The sequence below is a fragment of the Topomyia yanbarensis genome, chromosome 3, assembly GCF_030247195.1.
Source record: "Topomyia yanbarensis strain Yona2022 chromosome 3, ASM3024719v1, whole genome shotgun sequence".
In the NCBI taxonomy this organism is placed as follows: domain Eukaryota; kingdom Metazoa; phylum Arthropoda; class Insecta; order Diptera; family Culicidae; genus Topomyia; species Topomyia yanbarensis.
In genome coordinates this window covers 229,511,931-229,528,280 of record NC_080672.1, presented here as the reverse complement: position 1 = coordinate 229,528,280, position 16,350 = coordinate 229,511,931, and the positions used below count along the sequence as shown (strand labels likewise).

The window sequence follows — 16,350 nt, the reverse complement described above, 5'->3', positions numbered from 1 at the left end:
AGCAAATACCGATTCTAACGAATTCTGCGATGAATGTAAAAAGGTGAATTTTTTTCCAAAATGTGAACACAACTGTTGAATTTGTAGATCTAGGTCACCAACAGTCATTCAAAGTCTCTTTGGCCACACTGGCCACCATCGACGGATCCGGAAGCATCCACATTCAGAATAACGGTTATATTGGTTTCTCGAAAATGGCTAGACCGATTTGATCAACTTAGTCTCAAATGAAAGGTGTTGCGTCCCCGGAAACTGATATTAAATTCCATCTCCATCCGACTTCCAGCTCCGGAGTTATGGGTTGTGGAGTGCGATCACATAGAAAACTCCGATTCAAACCGATACCGCGATGTATGCTAAAAGGTGCTCTTATATATACTTACCATGTGTTATAAGAATGAAAGACATTTCCATAATGTTAAATTGTACGAACCAGCTATTGAATCATAGTTTGGAGAAATGAGAAAGGCACAATTGCACCTGTAGGTGGATTAAAACAGGTTTTTTTTTGTTGGAGGCGAACCACTGCGACCAGTATTTAGATCTATTCTGGTATGCCCCTTCTTTAATCTAAGTGTACTATCTACTATGACATATCACTATTCTTGAGTGATTGTCATTATTGAGATACACACTCTTTCCAGTTAGGCACACCACTTCGTATGAAGTTTATTACCTGCATGGGATTTACAATCCAAATATCAAAAGGCTCTAATTTTTCTTTACCGAGGACTTAGTCTGCGTTATATCAATGCAAAGCATTCGCAGAGCAGATGCTCTGATGTTTCACTTTCAGATCCGCAGACGCGGCATGTATCGTTTGTAAGCTGACCATTTTTGCCTTTCTCAATAGAAAGGTATTGCAATTGCTCTGAAAACCGACTTTTTAACGGAGGCCCGGAGGGCCGAGTAACATATACCATTCGATTCAGTTCGTCGAGTTCGGCAAATGTCTGTGTGTGTATGTATGTGTGTATGTATGTATGTGCGTATGTGTGTGTGTATGTGACCAAAAATGTCACTCATTTTTCTCAGAGATGGCTGAACCGATTTTGACAAACATAGTCTCAAATGAAAGGTGCAACGTTCTCATAGGCTGCTATTGAATTTCTAATGGATCCGACTTCCGATTCCGTAAAACAGTGAACACAACTGTTGAATTTGTAGATCTAGGTCACCAACAGTCATTCAAAGTCTCTTTGGCCACACTGGCCACCATCGACGGATCCGGAAGCATCCACATTCAGAATAACGGTTATATTGGTTTCTCGAAAATGGCTAGACCGATTTGATCAACTTAGTCTCAAATGAAAGGTGTTGCGTCCCCGGAAACTGATATTAAATTCCATCTCCATCCGACTTCCAGCTCCGGAGTTATGGGTTGTGGAGTGCGATCACATAGAAAACTCCGATTCAAACCGATACCGCGATGTATGCTAAAAGGTGCTCTTATATATACTTACCATGTGTTATAAGAATGAAAGACATTTCCATAATGTTAAATTGTACGAACCAGCTATTGAATCATAGTTTGGAGAAATGAGAAAGGCACAATTGCACCTGTAGGTGGATTAAAACAGGTTTTTTTGTTGGAGGTGAACCACTGCGACCAGTATTTTTTTTTTTCCATACGTTTATTTGACACGGCATTTGCAAAAGCTTTTTACGCCAGTTTCTTTTTTTACATAGCACGTTACAAAAATCCTTAAGACTAATTTTAACTATACTAGTACTTTGTCTAAAACTAACACTGAAATCACTTTATTGTTTGCTTTTTTCCTTACATTGTTGTATTTCATAATGATCTAATATTTTCGGGTGTATTTATTTACTTTTTTTCTGTTATTGTCTAAATTTAAAAACTAAATATTCTAGGACACTTTAAATGGTGAATGATTAGCCTTGGATGAGAGTATGAGGAGATGAATTTAATTAAATTTGGACAGACGCTGTTTTTAAAAAATGATAGATAAGTTCCATGTATAGAGGATCGCGATACGCCAGGATGTCTCTAACAGGAACATGGATTGGTCTTCCTCGGACTTGTAAAGAATCTACTAATTGTGATCTGGCTTCACGATATTCAGTGCAGGTCCATACAACATGCTCAATGTCATGGTAACCCTCTCCACAAGCACAATGATTACCCTCAGCGAGCCCAATACGACGGAGATGCGCATCTAAAGTATAATGATTGGACATGAGCCTAGACATCACACGGATGAAGTCCCGACTTACATCCAATCCTTTGAACCATGCCTTCGTTGATACTTTAGGGATAATTGAGTGTAGCCATCGTCCCATATCTCCATTGTCCCAAGATGTTTGCCAACTAGCAAGTGTCCTCTGTCGAGAAGCGCTATAAAATTCATTGTAAGCGATGGGTCTTTCATATATTTCACCATCTAGTGCACCAATCTTGGCTAAATTATCAGCTTTCTCATTTCCCGCAATAGAGCAATGGGCGGGGAGCCACACTAGGGTAAATTTATAACATTTTCTTGTCAGGTTACTCAGAGATTCTCGTATCTTCCCCAAAAAGAAGGGATCGTGATTATCAATCCTCTTTGAGCGTAGAGCTGCAATTGTGCTGAGACTATCAGTGAGGATAAAGTAATGGTTCGGGGGTAAAGTATTAATTATTTGAAAACTATAGTGAACTGCTGCTAGTTCCGCTATATAAACAGAGGCGGGTTCTGCAAGTTTGAGAGAAATTGAAAAATTATTGTTGAAAATACCGAAACCAGTGGCCTCACTGATTCGTGACCCATCAGTGTAAAACATTTTAAGGCAGTCTATGTGTTGATATTTACTTGTGAATATTTTAGGGATCTCCCGCGAGCGTAGATGATCCGGAATTCCACGAATCTCTGCTTGCATGGACGTGTCGAAGAATAAAGTGGATTCAGGAGTATCTAGTATATTGACGTATGTGGGGACATACCTAGCAGGCGTTATTTCCTGTGACATGTGATTGAAATACACTGTCATGAATCTGGTTTGGGGTTGAAGCTCGACAAGTCTTTCAAAATTTTCAATTACCAGTGGGTTCATAACCTCACATCGAATAAGTAAACGAGAAGAGAGATCCCAGAATCGGTCTTTTAAAGGAAGAACTCCCGCTAGTACTTCAAGACTCATCGTATGGGTCGACTGCATGCAACCTAAGGCAATTCGTAAACAACGATACTGTATCCGTTCCAGTTTAATAATGTGAGTGTTCGCAGCTGAACGGAAACAGATGCACCCATATTCCATTACTGAAAGTATTGTTGTTTGATACAATCTTATCATGTCACTTGGATGAGAACCCCACCATGATCCAGTTATTGTTCGCAGAAAATTTATCCTTTGTTGGCATTTCGTTATTAGATACCTAATGTGGCCTCCCCATGTGCCTTTAGAATCGAACCAAATTCCAAGGTATTTAAAAGTCAGGACTTGGGCTATCGTTCTAACAACCAACTGAAGCTGAAGCTGAGCTGGATCACGCTTCCTTGAGAAAACGACCAACTCTGTTTTCTCCGTAGAGAAATCGATGCCCAGCTTTAAAGCCCAAATTGATAAATTATCCAAGCTATCTTGCAATGGTTGTTGTAAATTTATAGCTTTTGGTCCTGTAACAGAAACCACCCCATCATCTGCAAGTTGTCTTAAAGTGCATGGGCTGACAATACAATTATCAATGTCATTCACGTAAAAATTATAGAGAAGGGGGCTTAGACAAGAGCCTTGTGGGAGGCCCATGTAACTTATTCTGAATGTCGCCAAATCGCCATATGAAAAATGCATGTGCTTTTCTGACAATAAATTGTATAAATAATTATTTAATATCGGTGAAAGACCACATTGATGTAGCTTCTCCGAGAGAACATCAATGGAGACTGCGTCGAATGCTCCTTTTATGTCTAAGAACACAGACGCCATTTGTTCTTTTTTTGCGTAAGCGAGTTGGATTTCTGACGAAAGTAGCGCCAGACAATCATTCGTTCCCTTTCCCCTCCGAAAACCAAACTGGGTATCTGATAGCAAGCCGTTCGCCTCAACCCAATTGTCGAGACGTCGTAGGATAATTTTTTCCAACAATTTCCTGATGCAGGATAACATTGCAATCGGTCGATACGAGTTATGATCGGAGGCTGGTTTTCCCGGTTTTGGAATAGCGATAACTCTCACTTGTCTCCAGTCGTGCGGGACAATGTTCTGCTCAAGAAACTTGTTGAATAAATTCAACAAGCGTCTTTTTGCTAGGTCAGGCAGATTCTTCACCAAGTTGAATTTAATTCTGTCTAGTCCCGGAGCATTATTGTTGCATGAGAGGAGTGCAATTGAGAATTCCATCATTGTCAAAGGCGAATCTATGAAATCGTTACTTGTGGGAGCATCGCGAGTGATTTTCTGCGCAGGAGCAGAATCGGGACAAATTTTCTTGGCAAAATTAAATATCCAACGATTCGAAAAATCTTCGCTTTCATTAGTCACGTTTCGATTCCTCATTCTTCTGGCTGTGTTCCAAAGAGTACTCATTGATGTTTCTCTTGACAAGCCATCAACGAAACGTCTCCAATAATTAGATTTTTTGGCACGACGTATACTGTCAAATTTGTTTTGCAAAATAAAATAATTTTCAAAGTTCTCACGTATACCCCCTTTCTGTTTCATAATTTCTTTGTAGGCAACTTGTTTAGCTTCATATGCATCAGAGCACTCTTTGTCCCACCAAGGATTAGGGGGCCGTCTATTTATTGTCATTCCAGGATTGCATTTCGTTTGGGCTTGTTCTGCTGCTTCAATAATTAAACCCGCTAAGAATTCATATTCTTCGGTAGGGGGTAGCTCTTCTGTCGAAGCAAGAGAAGTGGAAATTAATGTTTCGTATGTTTTCCAATCAATATTTCGTGTTAAGTCATAAGGAACATTGATTGAATTCGTAAGGCCTAATTCACTGTTAATTGAAACAACGATTGGCAAATGATCGCTACCGTGAGGATCAGGTACAACCTTCCACGTGCAATCTAACCGAAGTGATGTCGAGCACAGAGATAGATCTAATGCACTTGGACGTGCAGGAGGTCTGGGGATGCGTGTTGTTTCGCCAGTATTTAAAACTGTCATATTAAATTCGTCACAAACATTGTATATCAAAGAGGATCGATTATCATTGTAGAGGGAACCCCACAATACTCCGTGCGAGTTGAAGTCTCCCAGTATCAGACGCGGAGCAGCCATGGATTCCACTACCTCAAAAATTTGACGTTGTCCAATTTGAACTTTGGGAGGTATATATATAGAAGCGATAGACATGTCTTTGCCTTTAATGTTCGTTTGGACAGCTACAGCCTCGATGCCCGCAAACAAGGGGATGTTAATTCTATAGAAAGAATAGCACTTTTTAATTCCTAGAAGCACTCCTCCATACGGGGTGTCTCGGTCTAGGCGAATAATGTTGAAATCATTTAAGTTGAAATTAATGTTTGAGGTAAGCCATGTTTCACATAGAGCAAAAGCATCGCATTTTAAATTATGCAGTAAAATTTTTAAGGAATCAATTTTAGGTATGATACTTCTGCAATTCCACTGTAAAACAGTGATGGAATCTTTCATTGGAGGAGGTGAATTACCCATTGAAAGATACAATCGCTGCAAGGATGGGCCATTGAGCAATCAGCTGCTCTAAAAATGTTCTAATTGTTGGGAGGAAAGCTGAAAGTATACTCTTTAGTGGTTCAGAAATATTGAATGCTTTAAAAATCCAATCAACAATTTCAGAAAATTTCAATAATCCTACCCCTGGCTGAGGCTCAGAGGAAGTCGAAATTTTATTATTACCAGTAATGGTGTTCTGTTTGGATTGTACGTTCCCAAAACCGGGCGGAATTGATTTCGGTTTTGAATCGGAATTTTTCGGTTTTGCGCGCAGTTTATCTATTGGTGGAGAAATTTTAAGGCCCTTTCTTGGCAGCTTGGGAAAAGAAGACTGTTTTCTTTTTCTGGAATTTCCGGGTAAAACAAATGATGTACCTTCGCACGCTCCGTCAGAGTCAGACTGTTCCGAAAATAGAGATGTGTAAGTGTTTTCTAAGAAGATGGGTTTAGGGGTAGCATTTTTCAACATTTCTGCATAGGAGCGCTTAGACCTCTCCTTCAAGGATCGTTTAATTTTATCCTCACGCAATTTATAAATGGGGCATGCAGGGAGCTCATGTGAGTTTTCTCCGCACATTAAACATTTTTCTGAATTTTCATTGCATGTATCCTCTTGATGAGAACCCCCACATTTGCCACACCGTGCCTTATTGGAACAGTAAGTGGCTGTGTGGCCAAGCTGTTTGCAATTAAGGCAATTCATTACACGAGGGATAAAAAGGCGAACAGGGAGACGAATCTTATCGATAATGACATAGTTGGGCAGCGCAGACCCAGCGAAAGTCACTCGAAATGAGTCAGACAGTCGATAAACTTTTTTATCTCCTTCGTGTGATACTGAATGCAATTGCTTGCATTCAAGTATTTTTACGTCTTTAAGTATGGTGTCTTTGAAACGACCAACTCCATGCTTAACTAAGTCATCAACAGTCAAACTCGATTCTGTGATGACCCCATCAATTTCAATTTCCTTTGAAGGAATATACGCTCTATATTCACGTGTAAAAAGCTCGCAAGAAGCAATTGCATTGGCTTGTTTGAGACTACCAACGACAATGCGTATTTTATCTTTATTAACTTTGACGATCTCTTTTACATCCGAGAATCGCGAAGTCAAATCTTTAGAAATTTGAATGATATTTAGCGCCTTTGCTTTACGCCTAATAAATACAATCCATGGTCCCGTTGACGACTCTGGGTAAATTTTAATTCTAGTCGGATTTACATTTTCAGCATAAGGCTTAGGGGGAGGGTCTGTTAGTCGTTCTCCCATCTCTTCATCCATTTTACCTAGTAAGAAAAACTATCACAAAAAGGAATGAAAAATATACCTGTTATCTGCTATCTATTAGGTGACGAAGACACCGGTAGAACACACCTCATGTGTTACGTTGTAAACTCGGTGCCCGTTGTTTGACAATGTGACACTTGCTGTCCTTCTTCGTCGCGTTGTTTCTTCAGTAGAGAAATAGTCCTACCTGCAACACTTCAAAACTCTCTCCGATTAAGCTGCTCGTCAGTATCACCACCACAAGCGCGCTCTCTCCGTTTCCACTACCTCGGTAGACAAATGTGGCTACCTGTGGCTTGCTGCGAAAATCCCACTGTCGATGCGGCACTTTTCGGTGCCACTTGTTTTCCTTATTCGTCGTACCACTTCTGCGGTAGACAAATAGAGCAAATGGGTCTATCTGTGACGCTTCCCTCTCGTCGATTAGAATTGCCCGACGACACCAATACACTATATTTTTTTCTGCGTGTACAGGCACGATCACTGTCGATTTCTGCCACCGGGGTAGGCAAATTCGTCTACCCGCGGTTTGCTGTCAAAACACCACTTGTCGAGGATGCCGTTGACCACGCCTCCGACGTATCAACTGTCGACTCACACTTAACAAACTCGTCTCTCTCTCTCTCTCCCACAATAACGCATACAGCGTCTCGCACTCCGTCACTCTCTCGAGAACAAAACCTTCCACCTGGAGGCACAACCGTCTCGGTCGGTTGCAAAAACTGTTATGATTCTACTGCGACCAGTATTTAGATCTATTCTGGTATGCCCCTTCTTTAATCTAAGTGTACTATCTACTATGACATATCACTATTCTTGAGTGATTGTCATTATTGAGATACACACTCTTTCCAGTTAGGCACACCACTTCGTATGAAGTTTATTACCTGCATGGGATTTACAATCCAAATATCAAAAGGCTCTAATTTTTCTTTACCGAGGACTTAGTCTGCGTTATATCAATGCAAAGCATTCGCAGAGCAGATGCTCTGATGTTTCACTTTCAGATCCGCAGACGCGGCATGTATCGTTTGTAAGCTGACCATTTTTGCCTTTCTCAATAGAAAGGTATTGCAATTGCTCTGAAAACCGACTTTTTAACGGAGGCCCGGAGGGCCGAGTAACATATACCATTCGATTCAGTTCGTCGAGTTCGGCAAATGTCTGTGTGTGTATGTATGTGTGTATGTATGTATGTGCGTACATACACACAGTGACAAAAAATGTCACTCATTTTTCTCAGAGATGGCTGAACCGATTTTGACAAACATAGTCTCAAATGAAAGGTGCAACGTTCTCATAGGCTGCTATTGAATTTCTAATGGATCCGACTTCCGATTCCGTAAAACAGTGAACACAACTGTTGAATTTGTAGATCTAGGTCACCAACAGTCATTCAAAGTCTCTTTGGCCACACTGGCCACCATCGACGGATCCGGAAGCATCCACATTCAGAATAACGGTTATATTGGTTTCTCGAAAATGGCTAGACCGATTTGATCAACTTAGTCTCAAATGAAAGGTGTTGCGTCCCCGGAAACTGATATTAAATTCCATCTCCATCCGACTTCCAGCTCCGGAGTTATGGGTTGTGGAGTGCGATCACATAGAAAACTCCGATTCAAACCGATACCGCGATGTATGCTAAAAGGTGCTCTTATATATACTTACCATGTGTTATAAGAATGAAAGACATTTCCATAATGTTAAATTGTACGAACCAGCTATTGAATCATAGTTTGGAGAAATGAGAAAGGCACAATTGCACCTGTAGGTGGATTAAAACAGGTTTTTTTGTTGGAGGTGAACCACTGCGACCAGTATTTAGATCTATTCTGGTATGCCCCTTCTTTAATCTAAGTGTACTATCTACTATGACATATCACTATTCTTGAGTGATTGTCATTATTGAGATACACACTCTTTCCAGTTAGGCACACCACTTCGTATGAAGTTTATTACCTGCATGGGATTTACAATCCAAATATCAAAAGGCTCTAATTTTTCTTTATCGAGGACTTAGTCTGCGTTATATCAATGCAAAGCATTCGCAGAGCAGATGCTCTGATGTTTCACTTTCAGATCCGCAGACGCGGCATGTATCGTTTGTAAGCTGACCATTTTTGCCTTTCTCAATAGAAAGGTATTGCAATTGCTCTGAAAACCGACTTTTTAACGGAGGCCCGGAGGGCCGAGTAACATATACCATTCGATTCAGTTCGTCGAGTTCGGCAAATGTCTGTGTGTGTATGTATGTGTGTATGTATGTATGTGCGTGTATGTGCGTATGTGTGTGTGTATGTGACCAAAAATGTCACTCATTTTTCTCAGAGATGGCTGAACCGATTTTGACAAACATAGTCTCAAATGAAAGGTGCAACGTTCTCATAGGCTGCTATTGAATTTCTAATGGATCCGACTTCCGATTCCGGAATTACAGGGTGATGAGTACGAACACGCAGAAAATGTCGATTTTATTAAATTCTGCAATGAATGTACAAAGGTGAATTTTTTTCCAAAATATGACCACAACTGCTTCGATTTGTAGTATTAGGTCACTAACATCCATTCAAAGTCTATTTGGCCACATTGGCCACCATCATCGGTTCCGGAAGCCCCGGCGGAAGTATCTAAATTCAGAATAACAGTCACATCGGTTTCTCGGAGATGGCTAGACCGATTCGACTAAACTTCAAATGAAAGGTATTGCGTCTCCGTAAATGGCTATTTAATTTCATCCCGATCCGACTTCCGGTTCCGGAGTTACAGGTTGTGGCGTGCGATCACATAGCAAATTGTGATTCAAACCGATACTCCGATGAAAGCAAAAAAGGTAAAAAATTCGCTAAAATGTCTCTCAAACAACTTAAATTTGCTGTTCTAGGTCACCGACGGCCAACCAAACTTTCGTTGACTACATTGACCACCATGGACGGTTCCGGAAGTGCCCGGAAAAAGTGGCCATCTTTCAAAATTGATGAACTCACATCAATTTCCCGGAAATGGTTGGGCCGATTTTCACAAACTTAGTCCCAATTGATAGCTATAATATCCCCACAGATGTCTATAAAATTTCGTACCGATCGCTTATATGGGTCTGGAAATATAGACTAAACCGTCCGGTCACATATGAAATTCCCATGTAAGCCCGAACTCAATTTTTTTTTCGATGGGGGGACCCCATGAAATTTCAGAAATCGAATTCGTATTTTTGATACCAAACATCTTTAAAATGCATGAAACGTCGAGATTTTATGTTATCTCGAAAAATTTTTTTTGTGAAAATCGACTTTTTGGGACTGCCGATTTCGCACCTTTTTGCCTTTCTCATATAGAAAGGTTATGCAATCACTCTGAAAAACGTCAACTTAATCCCGGCCCGGAGGGCCGAGTGTCATATCCCATTCGACACAGCTCGTCGAGATCGGAAAAAGTCTGTATGTGTGTGTATGTGTGTGTGTATGTATGTGCGTATGTGCAAATAATGTCACTCATTTTTCTCAGAGATGGCAGGACCGATTTGCCCAAACTTAGTCTCAAATGAAAGGTGCAACCTTCCCATCGGCTGCTATTGAATTTTGGATCGATCGGAATTCTGGTTCCGGAATTACGGGTTTCAAAGTGCGGCCACACAGAAATTTCTCATATAAACTATAGGAAAAATTAAAAATAGAATTTTTATTTTTGATGCTAAATGTGTTCAAGGTGCATGAAACGTCGAGATTTGATGCAAACTCGATAAAAAATTTGACGACCATTCACTTTTTTGGATTTTGGCACATTTTTGCCTTTCTCATATAGAAAGGTTATGCAATCACTCTGAAAAACGTCAACCTAATTTTTTTTTCGACTCGCATAAGGTTTCTGGATTTTAACAGGGGCGTAGTTTATGGTTTACGGAGAGGGGTTACACCCCCCCTCTACTGTTCATTCCCGTCCTTTAAAAATCTCCTTAAATCACCCCTCAGACCACCACCCCATCCAGCCCTCATACCCCTCCCTTTCAACCCCATCATCTTTAAACCACGACTATATCACAAAGCATACCAATTTAAGCTGGGGGGTCTTTCGTTCATGGGACTTTCGCCCTCCTCACATACCCATCCTCGCATGACAAAATGAGTTTGCAAGCAGATAACATTGATCTAATGCTGATTAGGCTAATGGAGTATGATATTTTTTTGTTTCAAGTGTTTCACCGTCGACACGTAGCTCATCAAGTTCGTGGCTGGCATGCCATTGTCTATAAGTGCAAAGTGTACTAAGAATGTAATGGACATTTCCACAATTATGTTGAACATAAAAAGCCTCCGTGCGATAGTTTAGAGAAATGAGAAAGGCACAATTGCACCGCTAGGTGGATTAAAACAGGTTTTTCAATTCAATATTACCGTGGCTGTTTTTTTTCTTTTGCAAAATTTTAGAACTCGAATAATGATTTCTTTTCTTGTATATTTGTCATGTCATGTATAATAATAAAATGTAGGGGAGACTGAGGAGACTTGATCCCCGGGGAGACTTGATCCCATCATAGTAACTCAAAGGCGGATCAGAATACATTAATCGAATATACTATAAAGTTGCGTAGTTTTATCTAAACATAAATTTCATTAACACAGAAAAAATAAATTGGACTTTTGTGTAACCGAATTTTTACCAATTTAAAAAAAATCTCAGAAGAACTGAAGAAGATTTATTTTTCAAATTTTCAAATTTTTATGAAATTGATAAAATCACTCACTACATACTCTACTTTTGCATACAGAATTACAGGAGAATTATATGAATACGTTATGATTGAGCTGATTCTTTTGTTCAACTATATTTTTACTAAAGTTTGCTGAAATAGATGCTATGGGTTCACTTGATCCCGTCAAATTCGTGGAGATTTGATCCCCTTCGCCATACTTCATACACACCACTGAAAATAACCAAATTCACACCAGAACAATTGATGTCATTGTTGTCATAAAAATGTCAAAAATGAACGCTTCATCGTAAAGAAACATAACTGTAATTGTTTACTACAGTATACGTAGCAACCATTCATCCCACATTTGACGTTCCTCAACCATAATAAAGACAGCTTTCAAATAATTGCACGGAGATTCGGGGAATTCGTAAAAAAATCAGGTGAGAGATGCGTAATATGTAGTAACAAAAACAACAATATCTAATCGTAACAATTTAATCAATACTACAATCCATTTATAAAATTGAATGGGGTAATGTACCCGTTTTTGCCCTATTAAGAAGGGTACGTATTATTACTACAATAATTTTATTATTTCAGCTTCTTTGATTTGTTATTAAGGTCCATTTTTTATTTCGATTATAGAGGTTTTAACGTTAAGGTCATTCGCCTCTTATTAAGAGCCAATATAATAACAAAATTGTCTTGAGAATGGTGAAAATCTTCTGTTTGAGCGCAGCAAAATCTCTAATCGAGTACCCCCATTATCGCAATACCATTTGAGTCAATGCGTTGAGCAAAGATGGCAGACGCTGCTCTAACCAAAGGCTTCAGATGGGTAGGATGATAGTAGAAACAGGGCAAAAAGAGGCTTATTACCCTACATGCTCTTTTAAGCACGTTTTCATAAAGGAATCAAGTGTCCCCAAATTAGGGATCGAGTCTCCACTAATCTAAGAATTTTCCATTTTTTTGTTGTTTTCCAGAAATGCTCATAGCTCATGTCCAGTATAATATTTCCATGTAATTTTTTATGATTATTAGTCATCCCTAGAAACAATATAAAACTACAAAAAATACATAATTTTTTATCATTCCACGGAGTTGGACTGAAAAATAGAAAAGGGAATCAAGTCTCCTCAGTCTCCCCTAATATATGCATTTGAAAGCTTTTAATGAATATATACAACGCAAACATTCACGTGTTCATGATTGAGAAAGGCACAATTGCACCGCTAGGTAGATTAAAACAGGTTTTTTAAGATGACATTTACTCGGACAGTTTCTGGTAAGTAGTCCTGTCATGATACAAAGTTCTTTTTTGTTTAGTCTAAGCAACTCCAGACTTTTTTCTCGTTGGGTGAGATTAATTTTTTTGATTGTCGTAGCCCAGGTGTGGTACTCCAATTGTTCTTTATAGCTGTGATTTCCCACTTTTTCAATTCCATTTTGAGGGCACTCGATGAGAATCCACAGAATGGTTCTGGGCCGATAAAATTAGTGGAAGACCCTCTTCTTGCTAGCTCATCGGCTTTTTCGTTCCCTGCAACGTCACTATGTCCTGGAACCCAGTATAAATTAACATGGTTTTTCTCCGCCAATTGTCGGAGTGCAAGAATGGGAGTGTACTAGTTTTGAATGACATGACTATCTAAGAAAATGCAGATATTTGGGTATCGTTATTTTCTTTTCAGACATCCGTAAGTGCATTCTAGAATGGCATATATTTCTGTTTGAAACACTGTCGGCCAGTATCTTATGATTTGAATCAATTTTCTTTCGGTGAGCTCGGCATAAAGTACTGATTAAATGCAATATATAAATAGGGGCAATGTGGGAAAAGCCGACACTGTGGGTAAAACCGACACCCCACAACTTTCCCTAGAAATCAAATTTTTATTCATTTCATAATGACACTTTATTATTAGTATGATTATATAGAGCATTTGAAGACAAATTGGATTTACGTTAGTACGCCGAATGTCATAAAAATAAACAAAACATACAACAGCAGCTTTCATACTCATCTGGATGAAAAATTTTGTTGGTAGATTTTAAGGTTTTAACCGAACAAAAGGTTTTCAAATGACCGCATTTTTCAGTACCTATTATTATCGTCCTTTCCTTGATCATAGGAGTGCATTGAAGACGAGTTTGAGAAATTCAATATTTTTAATCGCTTTTTAAAAAAACGTGCGCTGTTGGGGTAAAACCGACACCCTTTGGTTAGGGTAAAACCGACACGCTGTTAAGATGATTATGTTTACATGCGGTTCATTACAATAGGCTGGGGATCTTTGTGACACTTCAATTACACTATTAGCACACTATAGTATTAGCAGAAATACACAGATATACTTTTATTGTGTTTATTTCTTATAAGTCTCTTTAAAAATAAAAAAAATGGTATTATTGCTTATCAGATTCTATCGAAGCTTTTGCGATTTCTGCAAAAAGCTCCTCCGAAGTTCTAGTGTTCTCTTGGTGTGTCATAGATGTACTTTATCACAATGAGACATTGATCTTTTATATAACCTAGTAGCTCGCTGATGATAAGAATTCGAAAAATCAAGGCTGGAACAGGTAGTTTAACTAAGAAGTGTGCATCACTTATAAGTGAATGAATCCGATTAGCAGAATGTAGAACACTTGACACTGAAGGTGCATAAGGATGTGCATAAGGATTATTTAGAAATACCCTTATCAAGAAATAATCCTATAGCATAAAATACTCATGTTTACAGAACTACGAGTTCGAACTCTCTTCCCTCACTACATAATGTAGCTACGAAAAGTACATATTAGTATCTCACATACTCACACTTTATTACTCAGGCATACATCACATTTTTAAAAAATACAAACATTTGAATAAAGTGTAGAGAAAATAAATTAAAGGGGGTGTTGATCTTACCCCTATGGGGTGTCAGTTTTACCTGCAGTGTCTAATAAAAGTCACTTTGTTTTCCAAGTTTTGCAACCAATAATTTTTAATGAAATTATTTTTTTAAAGCATTGACAAAATTAAGCCTTGTTAGAAATTTTCTGAAGAAGAATTCTGTGTAGAAATTATAATTTTATAGGTTTTGTGGCAACCCAGAAACAGTGCTAAGCTTAAGGTGTCGGTGCTAACCATAATTCCCCTACCTGTTCGTATTTATTTCTCGCACATCCCAAGAAATATGCAGGCAACAAACTCAAACGGTATCACAAATGAAACACCAAAAACTATAGAGCTAAACTGCCAAACGCCTTCGATCGTAATGAAGTGAGGTGCAAAAAATTGCTGTCTACTACAAAATAAAATATTTTAAGGTTATGTTAAAATGTGGTCATAAAACTATTTTGACTTTTAAATTATATCCAGAGCATCGAAGTCCATAAAAAGAAATTTATTTTTAATAGATTTTCCGAAATTTTTGTCGTGTCTGTAGTAATACCAAAAAGAGTTGATATTGAAGATTTTCTTCAATTACGTAAATTGATCAGAACTCTGCCAATTTTCGTCTGTTTAGCTTGAACTTTTTTTTTGTCTGAAAGAAGAGGCTTACAGCTACCAATAAAACTATCTTTGATAGATCTTTTGAAATGGCAGCATTTTAAATTCTGCAAAATGTCAAATTTTCGTAAAAAACGGTGCATTTTTGTTATCTTTGATAGAAATCCATTGAGAACTTTTGAAATGGCAGCATTTTGAATTTTGCTAAATGTCAAATTTGGTAAAAAAGTGGCATTTTTTTGTTTACGCATGGTTTTTTGGCAGTATTCAATATGCCTTTCCAGATATCCAAATATTTGTCAGATGTTTGTAGCACCTTTTAATAATAGATTTGATACAGTTTGTAAATTTAAAAAATTGAGACAAAAATTTTGACACTGACTAGTAAAAAATAACAAATTAATGAAGAAATCTCAAAAAAAAAATAAGCACGGCGGTAAAAACTATGGTCATTTTTGAACTCAGCGCACCCGATTTACCCTAAAAACTACTATCGCAACCCTGCACCAAAATGGCTGTCGACCATCTAAATCCCCAATAATTTCAAATACTGTAGATAGAAACTTGCCAAAATTTTTGAAACAAATATAATTTCTGAAAAAATTAAATAAGGAAAAAAGGTGTACGTAACTATCAAAAACGGTATCTTAATATTAGGTATGTGTAGTTTTTCAGAATCCTTCGTAAAAACACGCTCTAAAATCGGGCTCGAAAGTAGTACTCTCTTAAACCTTGATAATGACTTACGAAAACTCTTTTACTGGCAGATTGTTTGAAGAGCTAGTCATCGTCGAAGATGTAGCTGAAAAGAAAGAAAAAACATTTTTTGTTACGGTTGATAGTAGCTGAACTTAATTTAAACTTCAAAATACAAGCCTCTGGTTCCAATTTTGTTTTGCTTAAGACTATTGACGAATTTCGCGCCAACTCGAATAAATGTTGGCAGCACCCTCTCAGATTTTAATGAAACTTTCTGTACATGAAGACTTTGTCACAAAGAGCCACTTTGCATACTTTGTTTTTCCACAAATGATCTAGACTGTCTTTTGAAAAGGGCCAAACTTTTTTTACCAATTTTTTCAAATGGCTATAGCCTAAAAATAACAAATCCTACAAAAAAATGTTGTAGGAGTGATTTTCACAAAACTAGTCAAATTTTTGAATACAAATATTGAAAAAAAATTTCATTGACCCGTACACTGAAAAAAAAACGATTTTAAA

At 38.3% G+C, this 16,350-nt stretch overlaps 1 protein-coding gene across 15 annotated transcripts in view; it reads right to left on the bottom strand.

Annotated features, from left to right (window-relative positions):
• The window catches only part of LOC131692701 (mitochondrial glutamate carrier 1-like), a 548,789-nt gene that overhangs the window by 391,508 nt on the left and 140,931 nt on the right, over positions 1 to 16,350 (bottom strand). For 13 of the 15 annotated variants that reach the window (XM_058979891.1, XM_058979894.1, XM_058979886.1 and 10 more), the window contains one exon: positions 15,877 to 15,931. The exons of the other annotated variants lie outside the window; for them this stretch is intronic. In XM_058979891.1, coding sequence (XP_058835874.1) covers positions 15,877 to 15,917 — 41 coding nt within the window. In that variant the 5' untranslated portion in view covers positions 15,918 to 15,931. Of the gene's footprint in view, positions 1 to 15,876; positions 15,932 to 16,350 lie in introns of those variants that run through there. 15 annotated transcript variants of the gene reach the window in all.